This window comes from Cynocephalus volans, chromosome 13 (assembly GCF_027409185.1).
Source record: "Cynocephalus volans isolate mCynVol1 chromosome 13, mCynVol1.pri, whole genome shotgun sequence".
Taxonomy (NCBI): domain Eukaryota; kingdom Metazoa; phylum Chordata; class Mammalia; order Dermoptera; family Cynocephalidae; genus Cynocephalus; species Cynocephalus volans.
In genome coordinates, this window is record NC_084472.1 from 80,444,506 (window position 1) to 80,458,754 (window position 14,249).

Genomic DNA, 14,249 nt, shown 5'->3' on the forward strand with positions numbered 1-14,249 from the left:
CATTGAGGTTCAAATCACTTATCTTGCAGGCTTCCACCTAAAGTACTGTATGGCCAATCTGAACCAAAAAATAAAAAAGCAAATATTGTTGGCTGATGATTTCCTCACACCCTACTAATCATTAGTCATTAGTAATTATCCTTTCTTTTCTGTTAGTTGCATTTTATGTGTCTCTACAATTTTCTTCCAGTTTTTTATTTTTTATGGTAACATTATTCTCAGCTTTTTGTACATTCTTAATGTCTGAGTTGGAGAATATCTAAAACTAATATTAGTGGTAACTGTTAAGGGCCTGCTTCATAACAGCTATATATTTAACTTTAAAAAGGAACATGTAGAAACTTTTTATATTTCTCTAATATCAAAAGCAAAAAGAAAGTCAACAGAGTCTAAATCACAGAAAAATACATAAACTGTAGATGATATCTCCAAGATTCTTTTTTAAAGATAGCTGTATGAGATTATGAAAGTCATCAAACAATGACTTTAGTAAGGCCAGTAGTGACTTGAAATTTATTGGGAACTACAAGCATTGATGAAAAATGTGTTGTTAAAGTTCTCTAATGCTTTTAGAACTAATTTATCTTAATGAATGTCAACAGATAAATGATGCCAACTATTTGTTTATATTATAAATCTACAAAGTCCTAGTAAAATCCAAAATAAGTAAATACTTTTACTGTTTTATTTCTAGGTCATGACTCCACATGGTAAAACTATACAACTCTAGTCTAAGAAGCATCATGAAAGAGTAGCAACCATTACATCCTGAGGTGATATCATCCCAAGGAGGGTGGGCAGAAGATTTTTTAAGGGGAGGAGAATGAAAAATTTCATTTTTTTAAATGTATAAAGCAAAGATATACAGAGAGCATATAAGCAAATATACAGTATATCTGCGCTCATTACAATTTCATGAAGGACAATTAGTCTAAAATTGTCTAAACAAGGCCCACTAAGAGGCAATAATGAGAAAAAAATTGAGAAATAATGCATTACGGAATCAAATTTTAATTTCTCATGGGGCTAAGGAGGAGCAAATTCTTCATTTTTCCACTAGATGCTGGCTGTTTATATCTGTTTTACAACCTCTTCTTAGAGTAGGTAATACCTGCTAAGGAAATTTGCTTGATTCTATATCTTTTCCAGAATCTTGAATATGAGACTCCCTTTTCGCTCTAGGTGATAACACAGATTTAAATAGAATTCAAATATAAAGTCATAGATAGATAGATATAACAGACAGGCAGATGTCATTTCATTGCTTATTGTTTGTTTGTGGAGTATCTACTCCATTCACGACGTTGAATTAAACATTATGGAGGTAAAACACAGATCAAAGATGATCCTATCTCCATGGGCCTTAACATTTAGAAGAAGAGAGAAAACTTGCATAAAAATCTAAAACACAAATTTGAAAGTGATGTAAAAGTTGGGGTTTTGTTTCCCCAGTAATTTGCACAGTGCCTGGAATGTAGCCATTGCTCCAAAAATTTCTGTAGAAGTAATATAGAGATTCAAGTAGAATGCCATGGACACTGAAACTAAAGCATCCAAGCTTCATGCGTGGAGCACCTGCATAAAACAGGTTATCAGTTTAAACCATGCCTCAAGTATAGGCACAATGTCCATGAACAGGGAAGAAAAAAAAACCCCACAGAGACAAATATTTGTGAGCATACATATAGAATAAAGAAATTCACTTTGGCTAGGAGAAAATAGAATAACATTTTAATATTTATTGTTTAAGATTGTTTGATAAATATTTTCCTTCTGAGTAGAAGTTCTTATCACTGGGAATTTTAAAGTTTAAGGGGCGATCACCTGTTGGAGATGTTTTTCAGAGATTCTCAAATTTAGATAGGATATTGAATGAACCAGTTACCCCCAAAGGAAGCCCAATTATCCTGTGTTGGCAATGATTGTATAATATTATCAGAAATATCTTAGGGTTTAGCCATAATTCCTGATTGGTTATGGTGAATGCTGGTATGCACTCATACAGAATTATTCATCACTTTCATTGGAAATTCTTCCATTATTTCCAGAGACTGTCAATGACCTTTTGATTTTATACTATTCCTAATTATATCACTGAGGTTACTGCTTCTGTGCATTAAATTGCTTGTGAAGACCTGGCAGTACTTTCTCCCCAAAGCTTCTCTAGTATGAAGGTTCTGAAAGAATTTTGGAAATGCACTGTGATGGAGCTTCATCTCTTCACCACTGTTTCCTCTTCTGACAACATCTGAGGATTTAAAACTCTGTTGTCTGAAAATGTGTGTTGTTGCCATGCAGTTGTTAAAATAGCTTCATTTTCTGTGACTAAACAGCTCATTCTATTTACACACTTTCTGTCTTGTAACTCCTGCTTTCACTCCAGAGCCAGTTCTCTGGAGATGACTCACTTGTCTGTCTTCCTGGCCATTCCTCCAAGCAAGAGAAAGCCACAAGTCATACACTATCCTCCTATTGGAAAAACACCAGAAACCAAAAAATAAAACATGACTTTTTCATGTTCCTACATATGAATTCACTTTCAGTAAGTACTGTTAATTCAAACATAAAAGTAATCATATGCAAAAGGGTAGGAGACAGGTTTGGTGGGAGAATCAAGGAGGAACTGCTATATATGCTTCATGATGTAAGGAAAAGTAAAATATCTATCTTCTCCAAAATAATTCTGTAAATATTTCCTGAGAAAATGTAAGTGAACAAAATGTATTACCTGTAGGTATGGACTAGTTTATTAGATTAGTTGAAATTAGAGTAATGGAAAGTTCTACAGAAAATTAATAGATACACACTATAAGAGCTGGTCATTGGGGTCAATAGCATAAAACTATGATAAATCTGCAGCTTCATCACTTGATTATGATCAGTCTCATCTCTACAGCTTATCTCAGGGCTCTCTGAGTACTTCTATGTCTCCTATTCAAAGTGTTCTACCCTCATTGCATATAAATGTATTTTGAACTCTTTCTTTTTTGCACACAGTATGATCACCTTTATAACCCTTTGCTGAATCTACAGTTCTGGTAGTTACATCTATGCATGGCTGTGCATTCCTAGCTGATGGCAGGATACTGAGCTCTTCTGCAGCATCTCAAACTCAAAGCACCCAAACCAAGTCAATATCCTTCTTTTTTCTCCAACAATCTAAATCTTCTACTTGATTCTACTAGTTCTTTTATATGATTACATTTTGAAGAAAAATTCAAACAGGGTCTCCAAATTCTAAAGCAAGCAGATTAACCTTTTCTTCTTGTAGTTTTGTCACTGTTTGTTTCTTTACATAGTTATTACTATTATTAACTACTTTTACCAATCTTATGATTAATAGAAATTTTGAGGTAAACTCTACCTCTGAAGGAGAGGGATTGATAGAGATACAAGGGTACTTCAAAAAGTTATTGGAAAATGTAATTGAAAAATAATACAAAATTTTCCACAAACTTTTTGAAGACCTCTCATATTTCGGGCAAAGGTACAAGACTATCCCTGTAATGATGACTATACAGTTATAAATTATGCTTCTAAATTTTAGCCATGTTCCATTGTAAAAAGATGCTGTGACTTCTTCATATTTCTGTAGATTTATTCTTATAGCCAGCTCAATAGTTGTGGTTCATAAAATTTATTTTTAAACTATAGACCGTAATTTCTTCAACTAAATTTGTGTACTGCCATTTCTGCCCATTGAACAAGTATCTTACAAAGCCCAGCACAAGTAGCAAGCTTTCTTGATAGCCTTCCTACCTCACATTCCCTAAAAACATTGCTGTGTGTGTTTTTCTTTTGTCACTTGGCCTTTTGCATGTTTTTCTGGACTCTAAGTACCATGATGGAGAAGGTGATAGTTGCTCAATTTTCCATAGTTAAATTGTGCTTAGCACTAAAATTTGTGCACAGAATTTGGTGAAAAATTTTTTTTGAATTCTTTAAAATTATACATTAAACACAAAATTGTTGATTGACTTGCCTCAGTATTAGTTGTGTGGTTAAGGGAGAGAAAAATCATATAGAATATTTGATTATTATTAAATATTTTGCAAGCTGTTCTCTGAATCTGTAGTGCAAACTGCTTGAAGCACTGACTAGAGATCTGGACTACGACTTTTCCGTACATGGTACAATTTACAATTATTTACAGGCAAAAAATAATCATGTATTATATGTAGCATAATTTAAAATAACTATATAGAATCTTGCTACTATACCAGCATTAATAAATTATCATAGTGGTAGAAGTTTATTCCTTAAAGTTACATTTTCCTTCAATAGCTTACACAAAAAAATAGAGCTAATATTAAAAAGGATTTCCCCATCCTCCAAAACATACCAAAGTAAAACCAAGAAATTCTATGCCAAAAAGTTTTTCATAGGCTTTGAAGTAAACCGAGAACACATTTTATTTTTTATTATCATAACATCTAAAATTCACACTTGTTTTTTGATACAATGTACTATAATTTGTTCAAGTAGCAAGCCTATGTTGTTATTAACCAGTAAGGATAAAAAATTAAATGGTATGGTATGAACATAAACAATTTAAATGAAATATTTTTTGGCAGTTCCCCTGCTTTTAGAATTTGTTCTGCAAGCTCTTCATAATCATCACTTATCTGCATTTCAAAGAAAGCTGAACACTGATGTTTTGTTCTTTATTTTATTAACATGAGAACTAAAACCCAAAATAGAGGAATTGTTTCATAAAACAGAAATATCTGAGCAAAGAAAGTTTTAAAAACATAAAAAGTTCACTAAGAAATTTAGATTTCTTGTGTCAGTTTATGCATCTTTCTCACTTGTGTTTATTTAAAGAATTATCCTCTTTAAAAATTCCCCTTTGAAAATTACATTTGATATACCTGACATATTCTGGCAATGAATATTTCTATGTATTATACTAGTAAATATTTGTGTTCTGCTGCTTCTGCCTTAATAAAACTTGTTTACTAAAAAGTAGAAATTATGCCAACATAAAAGTTAAAATGTCATCTCTTAGCTTGTAATAATTTGCTAGAAAATGCTAGAAGTTTTCATAATACCACCGCACTGATCAAATTTTGTACTAGTAAACAACAAGAACTCTCATACAATGCTAATATGAGTGTAAATAGGTACAACTACTTTAGAAAACTGGCAGTATGTACTAAAGCTAAACACACTCATGCCCACGCTATGCTCTAGAAATTCCTCTTCTAGAGAAAGTCTTGGAACCCAGCTACACAGTTCCAGAAATGCATACATGTATTCATCACCCAACATGTTCAAGGATGTTCATAGCAACACTAGCCAAAACCTGAAAAATACCAAAATATCCATTACCAGGACAATGGATAAATTAATTGTGATGTATTCATATAATGGTATACCATAAAACAATGAGAATGAATAAGGTATTGCTACATACAACAATATAAATAAATATTATAAACATAATGTTCATAAAAAACAAAGCAGATTCAAATGAGTACTTACACTAAATTCAAAAGCAGAACAAACATATTTCTTGTGTAAGTCAGGAGAGTGATTACCTTTGGGTAAGGTAGTGTGTGGGAAAGGACATGGTGCTGTGAGAGCGTGCAGCGGGTGCTTCTGGGGTATTGACACTACTACTACTTCATCTGTGGTCTCTCCACCTGGGTGTGCTGTTCCGTTTGTGATACTTTATCTAGATGGAAATTTATTATTTGTGTACTTTTCTGTGTGTATGTTATATCTCAATAAAAATTTTAAAAAATTTAAACCTATGAAAAAAATGTTTAACAGTAAATTATTTAATTATAAATGCCTGTGGTTTCTGTTTGTTGTTCTTGCCTCTGAATTGCCCTGGAAAGATTTTTGTTTTCATTAAAAAAAAAATTTAGTAATTAATACTAAATACTTTTTTGTCTTTATTTTTATCTTTGCTTGTTTCCTTTTTTGCTCAACACATCATGAATATACTTAGTGAACAAAGAATAGTTTTCATAAAGATATTTATTTATAAAGCATTTCCAGTAGAGGGAGCTTCCCTTTCTTTACTATAGGAAATCCACTTTGAAAGGCCATCATTGGAAGTGAAAATATTTAATTTTTCACAAATGATTAAAGTTCTTTGTAGAGTGGTAAGCTTCTGACATCTAAAACTAATCTAAGATAGAGAAAATTTTTATTTCATTTATGAAATAAAAAAGAAAAACTTGAAATATGTAAGTATCGCATAAACTATGTTGTGTATGTGTTTTTCAAGGGATTACCTTTTTGGATTCATAAAAAGCATTTCTAATTAAAGTTATTTAATATTAATGAAGATAAATTCTTATAATCATGACCACCAGTTTTTTTGTGAATGTCAGTAAAACTAGACAAACCTCTCTAGTGATAAAGATTGTGTAACCAAGAATATATTATAATAAAGATCATGGTGAATTGCCATTATACAAATTTGACCTCATTGACCAAAATGTTTTAGTTACTGATCTTAAAATTTCTAAATCTAAGTATCAACTAAGCCAATCTAATTTCTCTGAAAAAATGCATATCATCCTCTAAGATATTAAGAAATAAATTACAGTGAAATACTTTGTACTCTTTCCATGAAATTTTTATAAATGTAAAAGCTCCACACACTTTGTTTTGATCACTACATATAAAATTTCTGACAATTGCAATATTATAAAAATTTACTAAATCACATTAAAATATTTTCCCTGAAAATACTGATTTAAAATGGCTCAACTCCTTAGTTCAGAAACAAATCAATAATTTCAGAAATATAAACCTTTACAACTACTTCCTTATACAGGCATATCAAAATAATATGATTTTCTGTAAGGCAGTTTTTATGAGATACACTACATTTTTTTAGGTAGCCCCAAAACAAAAAATTGACATAGCAACACAGAAAAGAATATTTACATATTTCAAATAGAAATTAGCATACACATAACTTACTTAAATTATTTGACTTCAATCCTCTTGGAAAGCTTGTGAGTCATAAAAATGAAAAGTCTAGTAATTATATAGTAATGGCAAAATAAAATTTATATTGATGGTTCAAAAATCTATATGAGTAACATCTTGGTTTTATACATTATTTGATTAAGAATAGGGGCTAAATTATCTAATCTACTGCCTAATCTCAGCCCTTTTAAATACAATTTTTAAAAAAGAAAGCTACAACTGGGACATCATAAGAAAATGACATGTCATAGAACAATTTTATAGTTTAATAGGCTTGTTATATTGCTTTCTTCAAAAAGAGTATTCTTGACAGAACATATCTGATGATTTATTTATGATTTTGCCTTCAAGTATTACCTGAACTAGGTCATTAGAAAATAGTACTTGCAAGGGCCTTATATTTTATTCATTTAACTTAACCTCTGGTTATATCAACAATGTTCAGAGTTTCTCTGATCGGTAAATGCTTATGTTCTATATGAGTATTTCTGCCTTTTAAAAAGTTAGAAATGTTCTATTTCTAATTACTAAATGTTCTGTAACTTTCAAAAAAAGAGTCATTCCCAGAATATATCATTCACTCAGAAAACGGAGACCCTAAAAGCAATTTGAGAAGAAAAACCTAGGCTTTGGCAATACTTTGTTTTTCTTGAACAATCTCAGCTGCAAAATAACATAAGGTACCAGTTACACTAATCAGTGAAGATAGAACCAATTACCTGTTTTTGGAGGTCTCAGTAGATTGCTAGGTAGTTTTAGATAGAAAACAATAATGACTTAAGGGATTCTTTCAACAAGTCAATATAAAATTGCAAATTTTTCGATTTCCTCGATAACAAGTGGTTGCAACCTAGTGAACAGGCTTAATGAGTTCTCCAACTGTTAAATACAAGTGGACTCACCTGAGTAACAATGCTGCTTCCCAGAAGTAAAATCCCGAAACTAAGGTCCGAAAGAGTCTCAGGTGGGCCATGATACGAAGAGATAGTCACGATCCTGAAAACAGTCTTATCAAAGGCATGGGGAACCAAAAAGACAGAAATGAAAACGTGCGATCTAACCCCTCGTGGTGTTGGTAGGATACAAATGCTGGGGAAGCTTCAGCACCTAGGACAGCTCCTCGCAGGACGCGCCGACCCTCTCGCCCAAACACTTGAAATTTCCGTCTGACCCCTTCCCTGCGCATTAAGCAGAAGGAAGATTCACAGCCTAACAAACGTGCGGGTGATTTGTACAGTGAAACCAGAAAAAGGGGCCAGATGAAGTGTCTGAAGTGCCTAGATTCAGGGCAACAGTTCACTGAAGCTCTAGAAGCAAAGGAAGCATGCGGGTCCTCTCCTGACTCAGACCCACGATTGGAAGAACAGCAGCCGGAACGAGGATGCTTCTGCACCTGCTGCAAGCGCCGCCCGCCGGAATCCCGCTCCACACCTTCGGGTAAACCCGAGACAGCGAGCGCGGCAAAGGGGAGAGGGGAGGGGCCGGACGACCCTGTCTTGCCCGCCAATCACGACAGCACAGCGGGACAGAGTGACAGGCCACTTACGACGGTAGGCGGTGCTTAGCACTTCACCCTTAAAAAAAAAAAAAAAAAAAAAAAAAAACCGCGAGGAACTGGTGCAGAGCCCAAAGGGTGGCTGGGAGGAATTGGGGGGAAGAAAGCCCAGGGCCGAGAACTGGAAGAGTCAGCGGTTTTGTACCCTCGGTAGCCGAACCGCGCGGAGAGACCGACACTCCAGTACTCCCTGCAGGGAAAAGGTGCAGTTGAGTAAGGAAATGTCTTTTCGTTTGTGACTCTATCTCTTAGATCTTGCACCGAAATGTGAAAATCAAAAATAAACCCAGACCCTTGAAACAGACGGGGGAAGAGAAGAGAGTGTGGTGCATGAGCACCAGTGGGACGGAAAAATCAGCTGCTTCTAGAATCCTCTCATAAGCCTGGCCAGCTTCTGGCCAGGAAGCTTGTTGACTGGTGTAAGTTGAGTTTCCTTCAGTAATAAGAAGGGTTCTAAAAAGATGAAGTTGGGGAATGTAAAGAGAAGGCTGCTAGAGGCACGCTTCCCACTCTTTTTCTTTTCTTCCCCCCCGCCCCCCGACCTTATTTATTTACATCTTAGCAGTAAGTTTAAGGGAGTTGGACAACTAGGTCATATGGTGTATATATATTACATTTTTTTCTTCCATTATGTCAACCTCTCTCTCACTCTCTCTACGTCTTTTTCTGTCCCTTTCTCACTTCCTTTCATGACTATTTCCATTGGGTCTTGAACTGTAAGACTGGAAAGAAAAATTCTCTCTCTCTCTCTCTCTCTCTCTCTCTCTCTCTCTCTCTCTCTCTCTCTCTCTCTCTCTCTCTGTGTGTGTGTGTGTGTGTGTGTGTGTGTGTGTGTGTGTGTGTGTGTGTGCGCTTATTTGTGAATTTCAAAGTAATGAAATATTTAAAAATAAAAACCGATGCTCTTCGATCTTTATACTGGTTTTTATTTACTCCTCGAATCTTAGCTTTCCCTTCAAACTCCTTCAGACATTCTTCTGAAAACCCTAGTTTCCTCTTTTAACTTTTCCAATGACTAAGCTACATGTCAAGAATGTTTTAATCCTTCTCATGAAGTTTTTTCTTAATTAAATCCAAAGAGCAATTAACATATAAGTTATTCCTTTAATTCTCTATTTAACTGCAAGAGTATAAGTCACACCTTCCAACCCTTGCTAATGAGGTCACAGTGAAAAATCTCCTTTCTCTCTGCTCTTTAGTAAATACACTTAGCTATACTCAATAAAAATAAAGAGGTCTCTGGATTTATTTCCACATGTTCTTATTATACCCGTGTCTTTTCACGTCTTGGTCTTCTGATTTAAATCATAAGCTTCCAGAAGTCTGATAAGGAATACAATCGATTATGCCCAGGGATATTTGCACCTTGAGAAGGTTTATACCATTTTAATTAACTTAGTTTTTCAATGAATCTTTTGACAGCTCTCTAAGCACAAATGCTTTTTAGTTGGTCATTTTTTAAATAGCAATAACAATTGTTTAAAAACTCATGCATTATAAAAAAAATACTACTATATTTCAAGAAGACCTGGATTTCTTGCCTTGTTAACCATTAACTAGTTGGGTATCTTTGGAAAAGTTGTGCACTTTAAAAAAATATTTGTATTTAATGTATCTTTAAAAATATATCTATTGAGGAAATTAAATGACCTCTGAGATCCGTTCTCTGGCTCAAAGGAGACAACTAATCTACGCGGGTACTTCAAAAAGTTCATGGAAAAATTAAATTAAAAGATGATGTAAATCCTTCTATGAACTTTTGAAGACCTCTTGTACATTTAAGTGGGTAAATTAGTGAATAATATTCAAAATTTTGCATCTACATTCATCTGGATAATTAAGTTACATGATAAAAGGCAGGATGATTTTAACTATTTCATCTCATCAACATGAAAGCATAGGAATAATATACTTTATAAAATGAATGTATATCTAATCCATCAGTTTCTTGGATATAAAGGTCATATGAGAGGATGGCTGGAATCCCCATACTATTCATTTTTCATAGCACCGTGATCATTCCTTCAAATTTCTCATCACAAGCTGTTACCATGCTCCTCACTTATTTGACTTTTCCACTAGAGTGAGGACAATGTCCGCTAATTAGCACAGCACCTAGCATGCAATAGATACTCAATATATGCAGGTTCATTAATGATCATATTGGAAACACAATATAAATTTTTGTATTAGTAAATGTATGAACTTATTACAGTGCATTGGGTAGCAAACTAACTTTAATTAAATAAATTAGGAATTAATTTATTAATTATTGTAGTGTATTGTAGTGCCTTGTTTCTTTCAGCTAATATTTGATAGCTAATTGTCTAGGGCTTCTTGTCAATGTATTTTTTTATTGTTTGTTTTAACTTCTATAAGGTCAAATTGAATTTCATTCATCTACATATTTCTGGTAGCTATCTTGTAAATTATACCCTTTTGAGAATAATAGTAATTGAATGGGTAAGTGAATGAATTCATGTCTGGAAAAAAGACCCTTCTACAGCTAAAGACTAGCTGACTAGGCCATTCATCTAAAACTAAGCTGGATTTTGATATGGCCAAATCTCAGCTTTTCTTTCTGTGGCTTTTATTACTGCTTTTTTTGTACTAAGGAATTATATTTTACATTATATAAGATATGAGACTTCATAGCTGAATGGAATATTAACATATCTTTTTAAAGAGAAAGTAATTGTAGCCTGGAGTGGTTAAAGTGTTGGTTACAAGTCCTGACATCCAGTAAGCTGAAGACATCAAACTTGAATGCGGGGCTTCAGACTCTTTGTCCAAGTGTTTTGTCCACTACCATGGAGCTACTTTAATGGTGTATTTTCAGTATTTTATCAAAATATGTGCATATTGCCTAAGCTACAGAAAGGTAGATCAACTTCAGTATAATAATAAAGATGTTTGCTTTATCTAGTTAGCTTTTTTTTCATATGCTCAGTTGTTACTACCAATGATCTACAACATATACTATTTTACATACTACATTGTTACAATGCTTTTCTATTTACTAAAAAACTCATTTACTTTTTTAAGTCAATGTAGAATAGACTTAGTTCTAGTTTACTGAACATTCATTTACAGTCAGTAGCATCGTTCTGTCTCATTAAAGCTGATATATGAATCAAAATACCAGTTTAAACACTTTCAAAAGTAATGTCACTTTTGAAATAATTAGAATATTCACATCTTTGATGTGCTAATTTCAATTTTTTTTGTATATATTCATAGAAGTGGAATTGCTGGGACAAATCGTTAGTTTATTTTTAATTTTTTGAGGAAGGAAATAAAACAGAGACAAATAACACTAAAGTATGGGGAATAATAGGCGAATTATTGGTTGCCACAGTGTTTTCTAAAAAAGTCAAGAAGAAAGAAGACAAAACTCATTAGAAGACAAACATGGAAATATTTTATGAACATGAATTTAAAATTCTGAAATAGTTATATAATTAAATATGTTGAACTTTAATTGTAATTAAGAAATAAAAATTAAATACAAATTAAATCTTGAAGTACAACAGATTTGGAAAAGCTAAGTTTAATCATAATACTAATAATTGCAATTCCTGGATCAGTAGGAACTTATACAGTACTAATGAAAATGTATAACCATTTTAAAAAATAATTTTCTCTATCTATATTAACTGTAATCAAACAATTCTAAGCTTAATTATATATCCTAGAAAGCAATAATAGTACCATAGTTTGTAATAAAAGTTGGCTTGAAATAATCCCAATGTCTATCAATAAACACAAACAAATAAATAAGTAAATAAGTGAAGTGAAATATGTTCATACAGTGGAATATTGTACAGCAGTGAAAATGGATGGAATGCAACTACTTATTTCAATATAAGTAAATCTAGAACCCCCAATGAAATTGCACTGTGAAAATTATGTAATTCCTCATATAAAGTATCACTTTTGTTTTAATTGGTAGATAAGTAACTGTTTTTGAATACTTAACTGTGTAACAACCTCTATGTTATCTGCTAATTTGTGATTCCAAATTTTTAAAAAAATGTTTTTAGAGTTTATAATATTAATGGTGAAATTATACTTATACAAATAGCAAAAAAAAAAAAAAAACAACAAGTAATATATAACCAACAGCCAGTATTCTTAGTTCAGACAATACGGATTATAGGAGTTCAGGAAAGTATGAGATAAACAAAAGCCAAAATAAATACAGTAGAATTTATGGGGAGATAGGAAATTTCTCTAACAATTAAGTATAGGATAAAAGTGAAATAATTGTTGGAAGGCATATCAGGGGTACTGAACCAAGTTTATGTGCCATACAAGTCCTGCTTGTACTTCAGCTTGTAAGGTTTCTCCACTGGTAGAGTGACAGAAACTTTTAATCCTTAGGGATATGAAACCCTGGTTACCTTGGCCTTGTTCAGTCATGTTTGATGCATTTCTCAATTTATTATAATCACTAGGCATATGATCACCAAGAGACAATGCACTGGATTTCCTGAATTCCCAAATAATTACTGTGAATTATATTGTGTAGCAGAAATCTCAGCTTCTCATTTTAATCAAGGCTGATTACCCTGGCTGCCAAAGTGACTCCTTTTTTCATCAGCTCTTCCAGTGCCATGATGAAGACGTGGTAGTTGGCCAGATGGCAGGTGCAGTTTCTAGTACAGTGGAACCCTTACTCCTCTTCTGACAGATAAGATCTCCTTTGAAACCAGGACCTATAACCTGGAAGAGCCAAAGGTTGTGAAATTGGAAAGCACACATTGTCTGAATAACTGGGAGTGAGGGTGAGAATTAATCCTACTTTTACTCCTATGATCCTGAATTCATATATTCTCACCATTGGTGACTATATTCATTTGCTAGTCTTTATGACCCTAGATATCACAAACTGCATGGCTCAAACAACTGAAATTCATTTTCTAAGTAGTTCTGGAAGTTGGAAGTCAAAGATCAACGTGCCAGCAGGTTTGGTTTCTTCTGAGGCCTTTCTTTTTTTTTTTTTTTTTTTTTTTTAAATTTTATTTTGTCGATATACATTGTAGCTGATTAATGCTCCCCATCACCAAAACCTCCCTCCCTTCTCCCTCCCCCTCTCCCCCCCAACAATGTCCTTTCTGTTTGCTTGTTGTATCAACTTCAAGTAATTGTGGTTGTTATATCTTCTTCCCTCCCCCCCCCCGATTTGTGTGTGTGTGTGTGTATGTGTGTGTGTGAATTTATATATTAATTTTTAGCTCCCTCCAATAAGTGAGAACATGTGGTATTTCTCTTTCTGTGCCTGACTTGTTTCACTTAATATAATTCTCTCAAGGTCCATCCATGTTGTTGCAAATGGCAGTATTTCATTCGTTTTTATAGCTGAGTAGTATTCCATTGTGTAGATGTACCACATTTTCCGTATCCACTCATCTGATGATGGGCATTTGGGCTGGTTCCAACTCTTGGCTATTGTAAAGAGTGCTGCGATGAACATTGGGGAACAGGTATACCTTCGACTTGATGATTTCCATTCCTCTGGGTATATTCCCAACAGTGGGATGGCTGGGTCGTATGGTAGATCTATTTGCAATTGTTTAAGGAACCTCCATACCATTTTCCATAGAGGCTGCACCATTTTGCAGTCCCACCAACAATGTATGAGAGTTCCTTTTTCTCCGCAGCCTCGCCAGCATTTATCGTTCATAGTCTTTTGGATTTTAGCCATCCTAACTGGGGTTAGATGGTATCTCAATGTGGTTTT

General features: G+C 33.6%; 1 protein-coding gene across 2 annotated transcripts in view; it reads right to left on the bottom strand.

Moving 5' to 3' along the window:
• GLRA3 (glycine receptor alpha 3) overlaps positions 1–7,972 on the bottom strand; it is a 160,231-nt gene extending 152,259 nt beyond the window's left edge. The window contains exon 1 of one of the 2 annotated variants that reach the window (XM_063077170.1): positions 7,854–7,972. In XM_063077170.1, the coding sequence (XP_062933240.1) occupies positions 7,854–7,924 (71 nt within the window). In that variant the 5' untranslated portion in view covers positions 7,925–7,972. The remainder of the gene's footprint in view (positions 1–7,853) is intronic. The other variant, XM_063077171.1, reaches the window with a different exon arrangement.
• Between the last annotated feature and the right edge of the window lie 6,277 nt (positions 7,973–14,249).